Here is a 7986-nt window from a genome sequence, read left to right as displayed (position 1 = left end):
TGATGTCTCTAGGTAAGGAGATATTGGGTGTCTTTCTAGGACACCTGTGTCTAGTTCATGCAAGTTAGAAGACAGGACAGGAACCAGTGAAATCCTCTGCAAAGGAGGACCACCTGGCATAGCAGAAGATTCGGCAAAGTGATAGGAGTTCATTCTCCATTTTCTGCCTTTTATACGTGGCTTTATTGGTCAGGATGAAAACTGAAATAGATACGTACTCAAGCTTGCACTGTTTGTCTTTTTCCCTGAAACAAGACCCAACATTTTGGGGATCTCATAGGGGGAAAAAAAAGCCCATTCTCATAATCCCATCTTTCTTTCTCCACATAACATGAAGTTGTTTCTTGTATTGTCAGGGGCAAATGTTTTATGGAGACATTTTGAAAGGCCCCGTCTCCATGCTTTAAATGATGCAGCAGATGGGGCCTGACGGTCTATGCCGACAGCATTTTATAGACACAGGACATGGCCTGCGGTGGTTCCCCTGCCTGACGAGTGGTGGGGCCGGGGCTAGAGTTGATGGTTGCATGCAGAGTTTAGGTGATGACTGTTGGGGGCGGTTTGCAGGCGGTTGGACTAGATGTGAGCTCCGGAGCTCCCTGCCACCCACAGCTCTGACCCACGGTGTGCGCACGCCCCGAAGACCGTGCCCACGCCTTCACCGCCATGTCCAACAACTGGAGGAGGCGCAGAGACGGACAGCCAGGACCATGAGGCGCATGGGGGGGGAGACGGAAGGGGTGGAGAAGAGATGCTGGAGGGGATGGTAGCAGGGCTTCGTTATGGATTCGCTCCCACCAGGCCAGAGCAGGGGGCACCGCACCCACCGGCAGCGTGAAACGAACACAGGGGCCCTCGCGGCCTGGCCCCCACTGCCCCAGACCTGGGGACAGCTAAGCACTCAGCCACGTCCTCCCAGGGACGGGAGGCTCGGGGACAGCAGTTGCCGTGGGACAAAGGGACATTCGTTGCTATGGGCCAAAGAGACGACAGTTGCTATGAGAGAACTGCACGCATCAATTCTTATGGGGCAGAAGGGTCATCACGTGCGCAGCCCCCACGTAACAGGAAGCATCCCTCCCCTGAAGCAGCGATCACATGACCCCCCGCAGCCACTCCTGCGCCGCCCTCCCTCCCCACGTGACGCGGGAGGCCCCCGCTCGCCTCAAGATGGCGGCGCCCAGGCCTGGCCTCAGCGGCGTTGTTGAAGCTTTATTGTTCCCGCTGTGGGCGCCCGGCCAGGCCCCGTGTCCGCCGCGGCGCGCCCAATAAAGGTAACCATGGCGACGCCCAGGCCGCAGGCGGGGGAGCGCGGTGGGCTTGGGGCCCTTCTGGCTGTGGGCCGGGCCAGGCCGCGGTGTGGCGTGGCGTGGCGTGGCGGGCGGGCGCCCGTGACGGGGTGGGGGGCTCAGGCTCCTCGGTGGCTGGTTGAATATGCCCGAGGGAAGCTGCGCAGGAGATGCTGAGAGTCTCCCGGGACACGGACGAGCGGGCACTCGTCAAAGTATACCCTGTGTGCGATGTATACGGTGGTCCAGTGGGCTGTAAAACGTAGTCGTGCACGTCTGTGCACCGCAGTGTGTCCTGCAGCACGCGGCGCCCCGGACACCTCCCACAACAGCTTCAGAGCTGGACGCGGAGGAGTGCGAGCTGCCCCCGTGCAGTGGTGGTGTGGCAGAGGCCCCGCGGGCGTGTGCGTGCACCCATCTGGGCCCGCGTCGGCGTCCAGCCAGAGGGTGACAGCTGCACGAGGGACTCGTACAGGACGTGTAGCTGATGCACCCGAGCCCAGCGCTGCAATCTGGAAGAAATAACCCTGCGTCGGGAGCCAGGGTCCGTCCGGACGTTCACACCTGATAGGATCCCCGTAGTCGCGTCACCTGCCGTGCCCCAGGGGACCGTAGCACCTACTGCGCCCCGGCCAGGAGCTCCCGGGTACGCAGAGCGGCTGTGCTACACGTGCAAATTAAAGCTGGATAGAAACCAGCTATTAAGTTGTTATGCATTTTCTAGCTCTAACCAATGGTTATTTTGCATGTGTAGCTGGTCTAAATCAATTGCACAGTTGACCGATTCATCACGTAATATATGTAACATATAGAGGGGGGTTAGAGTCATTTGGAAGGTACTTAGTCATCTGCTTTTTCAGTATAAATATGCCAAGGGAGGACACCAGGACCTAGATGAACCAACTTTTCAGAAAAGTCCCCCCACCCAAACAGACACAAGCTAATTGAGGACAAGTTTCGGCTGGACATAAGGAAAACTTTGTTTCTGTTCACGTCGCCAGAATCTGGAACGCATCCAGCAGCGGTGGTGCAGTCTCTGGCGGTCTGTAAGAGGAGGCTGGACAAATACCTTGTTGAGCTCGTTGGAGCCCAGTTACCCCCTGCCCCGGCAGGGATCCAGACTCAGTGATCTTACAGGACCCTCCAGGTCCTTTCTGTGGTTTTGTGTTCATAATGTCCCCATCTCAGCAGCCAAGTGCCTGTTTCCTGCCTAAGCCTGACTGATGCCATGTGCCCTTTGCCCAAAGTCCTTGGGGGGGGGGACTCTCTCAGGTAGGTGTTCACAGAACACGTGTAACACACTGACACAAGATGTAGTTGTGACCACTTCTCTACAACACAGCTATGGGAAGAGGCAGTCGTGCAATTCTTCTGTGTACCTAAAGCTTAGAGAGCATTCCTCTGATGTGGGAGACGTGGATTATATTCCTTAGTCTGGGGGGGATTCAAACCCACAGCTCTCCCCCTGAAAGAGTGCTATAACCACAAGGTGATGGCTATTCTGGGAAGAAAATTAAGTTACATGGTCCTTAAATAAAATTCAGAAATTGCTCTTGGAGCAGGAACAAAAAAAACCAGTGTCTCCTTGACCACCCAGCTGAGTGCCTTGGCCCCAGAGCTACAAAGTCATGGTTCTTGATCCAGGAAAAGCACACCAACTGCAGGTGCTTCCTCAACCTGATGAAGAGTATTTATACCCAAAAGCTGGCTAAGAAGAATTTCTTCAACTGCCGAGGGCTTGGAACAGGCTAACCACAGAGGTGGTACAGTCATCCACCCTGGATGATCTTCAAAAAGTGTCTTGATGCCCATCTTGCTGGGGTCATCTGATCCCGGCAGTCTTTCCTGCCCAAGTGGAGTGGGGCCGGACCCGATGGTCCCTTCCAGCCCCTAACAACTATGAAACTATTTAAGTTGGTCTAATAAAAGGTATTGGATTCACCCAAATAACCTTGTCTGCCTGTGTCCTTAGACCAACACAGCTACAACCTACACTCCTGGTTCTTGGGATCATGCTTTCGTTCTTTCCAGGGTATTAATTCTTGCATTCTTTGCTGCGCAGTGGCAGAGCCTCACCTGGGGGACTGGAGAATTTCCTGTCAGAGCAGCCATAGCCTGCTGGTTTTGGTATTTGTTGGGTTGAAAGAAGAGGGTTTGAACTCCCTCATCCTGAGGACAGCTCCACCAGTTCCTGGGTGATTGCACTAACCACTAGCAGCTAGGGTGGGTACTGTGGTACTTCCACCACTTCCTCCAGTTTCCTTTTAAAACAAAAGGACAGCCACTGCTCTCTCCTTTGAAGAGTGGATGCCAATCTGGAGTGGATTCTGAGTGGAGGTGCTGGCCTAGAGCCCTGGGTTAAGCACCTAAGCCTGGGGAAAAAAGGGCATTTCAGACACACCAGAACCCAGGAAAATAGTCCCCATTTTGAGTTGACCCTTCTTGAACACTGTCCTTTTGAAAGCCTTTCCCTTAAAAACCGCAAGAGCCTTTTGATCTGAAGATTAGGGCTCATTACAGATCATTTCATGCTCTGCCTGGTCTTGGTCTCATAGGAGGTCTATTTTCTCCTGTGCTTTACTGAGAATAGATTAGCTCAGTGAAGCTGCTCAGAGCAGCATAGCAAACACTTATACATTTAGAGCGTGGAATCAGCGTCTGATGTAAACTCACACGACAAACAAGCTCAGATCTCTGACTTGCATCCTGTGCTTATTACAGATGTCACTGAAACCTATACAATTTCAGTAATGCATTCGGCATCCCTGGCACAGCGAGGCACAACAGGAACAAAAATGTGGAGCAAACTTTGCCTTTATTGACTGTTCTGGGGTAACAAGGTAATTTTGTTCTCTGATTGGGGCTGCCTCGTTCTGAGTGGGATGGGTAACAACCCTTGCTTCAGAGGATAATGGAAAACGCACTGTGATGACTTGGGGCATACCAATTCATTTTTTAATCTATTTTATTTCCATTTGGAGTGTCAGTGCAGATAGATAGCCCAGGAAAACAAGCCGTGCAGTGGCTATATTCTGCCTTCTTTACAGATTGAGGAGGACTGAATATAGTCAAAGTGTTGCTTGTTTTCCTCTGTTATCTGTCTGCACTTCAGCTTTGAACTGAAATAAAATTGATTGAAAAACAAATTGGTATGCCCTGGTTCTTCATACTGAGTTTTACATTATCCTCAGGGAGCATTGCCTGCTCCTGCACTTTGGAGCACCCTAAAGGAAGGTAATGACCCTTCCACTTCTTTCAGCTCTTCAAAAGAATGAGTTACTTCAGGTGGCAGAGGAAAGAAAATTGAATTGCTGCTCATGTTTTTCTGGCTTTCCAATGGCCTCATGTTAAGGTCATCATCTCAGTAATGAAGAGCCGGAAAACTCGTAAACCCACACAAAAAAGTATTTAAATTCTGAGTTAAGACTGTCAATCTGTCCTTAAATCCTGTGTTCACAAGGCTTTGTGTAGAAGGCCTCCCATAGTTCAGAGCCTTGGACAAAACTCAGGGGAGAGGCAGAATGAAAAGAGAGAGAGAATGATTCTCTGCTTTCTGTTTTCATAGATTTTTTTTGGTTTATATGAGAAGGTTTGAAAAGATGGTTTGTGTGGGTGGAGCAGTGGCAAGTCAAATGCATGCTCTGCAAAAGGGGCCATTTCATGGTGAGAAGGAACACTTCACCTTGAGTGACCATTTCAGTGCTGGGTTACTCTGTGCAGCACAAACAAGAGGATGCAATAAATGCAGGGTATTTCACGAGGTGAGTATGAGACCCACTGGCTAGGGATCAGGTATCAACCACAAGGGAATGCTATTTATGTCTGCCTGGTTCCCTGCCCCTTGCTAATAAATACACTTTTGTTGCATTTGCTTTGAATAATTTTTTATGTCCTAAAAGCTTGAACATAAATAGTTTCTCCTAACATTTTCTGTACTTGGAGTCTTAGGACCACTCGTGTTAGGGAATGGCATTTTTCTTTGGCTGTCATGGTTTCTGCTATTGTCTGCATCGCGCAGCTTTCAGAACAGCAACTGCAAAGTACTGTCAGCAGAGGGAATATGAGACTGTGCATTCACACAGGGGTAGGCAGAGTTTTCCAGCTGCAGGCCAGAATGACCCACCCCAAGTCAAAAGCAGGCCACCAGGTACTAGGACCATACTATAGCTGCTGTTTGTCCCTGTGGCAGCATGGGGGGAGCGCTCACAGCCAAAGCCTTCATCCATGGGTCAGATCCAAAGGTTCCAACAGGCTGGATCCAGACCATGGGCTATAGGCTACTGTCCCCTGCATTAGGCTGTTAAAAAGCAGGGCTGTTTTGCTGTTTAATTTCTTGGGAGTGTAGTGATGGAGATTAATATATATTTAATATTTTTAAAGAATATAAAGATTTACATGCTGTAAGACTCCTAAGATGATACACAGATTTAAATGGTCCCTGGGTTATAATAATGAATGTTTAAAGTGGGAATGCATGTTAGTAAAGGTGGTGTTCAGTGCCTTACATTATGCAATAACTTTTATAATATATGTTATATGTTATGGCTGTACCAAAGGTATGAGATCCTTTTGGTGACACTGGCGTGCTAATAAAGTCTGATGGTAACAGCTTTCTAGCGATAGGAAATCACCAGCGTCACTAAAATTAGGGTTATATCTAGTCTATTATTTTAGGAACACCAGTGTCTCTGCCTAATAGCTAAACTGTTTATCAGGTTATATATAGATGAATGGAGAGACGTAGTTAGCCATGTTAGTCTGAAGTCAAGTAGAAGGCAAGGTAGATTTGCATTGTATAGACTAGCCAAAGTAGATATCTGTAGCGTGTGTGTGTATGTGTGTGTGTGTGTGTGCACGTGTGCAGACACACGCACACATGTGTATAGCACAAGCTTGTGTGAGCTAAAGCTCACTTCATTAGATGCTGATGACAGCAGCACAAACCCCAAACAGGCTCCATGTCATGTGAACACATGCCGGCTCCCGTACATTGCTGGCATGGTGTACAGCACAGGTGGCTGGTCCAGGATGCATGCTGCATTCGGTGCTAGTTTGTGGGCCCGATCTGGACTGATCCTGGATCCAGTGTGCAGGGATGTCTTGTGGGCTCTATGCATTGGGCAAACCTCACCCTATGAGTCTAAGGAAGCAAATAGCTGCGAGAGCTATTATGTGTTATGTTCAGATGGATGTAACCAGGAAAATCAAACTCAGGTTTCATTCAGACATCCTTTCCCTCAGTTGAGGAGATTTCTCTGCCAAATTTAAACTGTCATCTTGTCTTTAGAACTGTTTGCGATTTTTCAGGTCAAAAGAGCTTTGCAGGGAATGTGGTTTTGGTTTTGTTAGTTCATTCTCAAATATCTCTACTCAAACATTTAAAAAATAACCTCCCACACATTCTGTAGATACCATGCCTAGGAAACTTCAGCCCTAAAGGCAAAAACTGAGAGGCCGAAAACATACTTGGAATGAAACCTGTTCTGCATCGTTAACTGCGGTAGCTATTCCTGCTTATAATGCTGGATTGATCCTTTTAAAGCTAATGGAAAACTTACATTAAAAATAGTTTAGTTTACTGCTGCTTTCTGCCTTGCTGTTGGCTCTGAAAAGTGCTAACAGGTTCTTTTATTTCATTTCTAGCTGGTTCTTATAAAAGCAGTGTGAAGGTGGAAGAGGCCAAGAGGTCGCTGGAGCCATGGATCTTCCCAATTACAGCAGACAGTTGCTACAACAGCTGTATGCTCTCTGCAAAGAACAGCAGTTCTGTGACTGCACCATCTTTATTGGAAGCGTGCATTTCAGAGCACATAAGCTTGTGCTTGCTGCTGCCAGTCTGCTCTTTAAGTCTGTTCTGGATAGCACGGATACCATCTCCATTGATGCTTCTGTGGTGGCTCCTGATGAGTTTGCTCTCCTACTAGAAATGATGTATACTGGCAAGCTCCCGCTCGGCAAACACAACTTTACCAAAGTCATTTCTGTGGCGGACAGTCTGCAGATGTTTGACGTGGCCGTTAGCTGCAAAAACCTCCTCAGAGACCTCATCAGCTGTTCTGCTCAGGAGCAGGTAGTGAGGGACATCTCTGGTCTAACAGAGCCATCTGGATCTGTCGAAGCTAGTGATTCAGCCCAAACCAAAAGCCCTCCTGCTGATGGTATGGCAGAGGCTCAGCCTCCAGAAGAGGATCCAGTGTCTCCTGGCCCCGCAGAATCTGAAGTGGAAGCTGTCACCTCTGCCTCTGTGCAGGAAATTATTATGAATCACACCTTTTTGCAGGAGGAGGTTCTGGAAGAGGAAAACCCAAGTGACTCCAAAACCCTTGATGAGGATGCACATGCCCCTGCTGACCCCCAATCTCCTGCTAGACTGGAGAGCTGTGAAGAAGTGGTTGCTGAGCCTCTGGAGAAGAAAGAAAGAGTTGGGGATTCAGGTGAGAGACTCTGGGTCTGGTCATAACTCTGTCTCCAGCAATTTTCAGTTGAGGTCACAGGTATAACTGGTAAGATTTGAACCCTGGGCACAAACCACAGAGATGCTGCTGCTGCCAGGAAGAAGTGACAGCAGTGCCACCAGCAGACAGGATTAATACCCCCTAGAGCTCCTGCCATGGCTCCATGCTGCCAAATCCCATCACCACTGGACTGTAGCAATGCTGAATTTGGTGGCACTGGCCTTGACCTCCATCCCTTCTGT

The 7986-nt window shown here is 49.1% G+C and overlaps 1 protein-coding gene across 2 annotated transcripts in view; it reads left to right on the top strand.

Annotated features, from left to right (window-relative positions):
• The first annotated feature begins 1139 nt into the window (after positions 1-1139).
• The window catches only part of ZBTB40 (zinc finger and BTB domain containing 40), a 39845-nt gene continuing 32998 nt past the window's right edge, over positions 1140-7986 (top strand). The window contains exons 1-2 of one of the 2 annotated variants that reach the window (XM_019541355.1): positions 1140-1274; positions 6933-7723. In XM_019541355.1, coding sequence (XP_019396900.1) covers positions 6988-7723 — 736 coding nt within the window. In that variant the 5' untranslated portion in view covers positions 1140-1274; positions 6933-6987. Of the gene's footprint in view, positions 1275-2314; positions 2562-6932; positions 7724-7986 lie in introns of those variants that run through there. The other variant, XM_019541354.1, reaches the window with a different exon arrangement.

Source organism: Crocodylus porosus, unplaced genomic scaffold, assembly GCF_001723895.1.
Source record: "Crocodylus porosus isolate Cpor-Errol unplaced genomic scaffold, CroPor_comp1, whole genome shotgun sequence".
Classification (NCBI taxonomy): domain Eukaryota; kingdom Metazoa; phylum Chordata; order Crocodylia; family Crocodylidae; genus Crocodylus; species Crocodylus porosus.
This window is presented reverse-complemented; position numbering and strand designations above follow the sequence as displayed.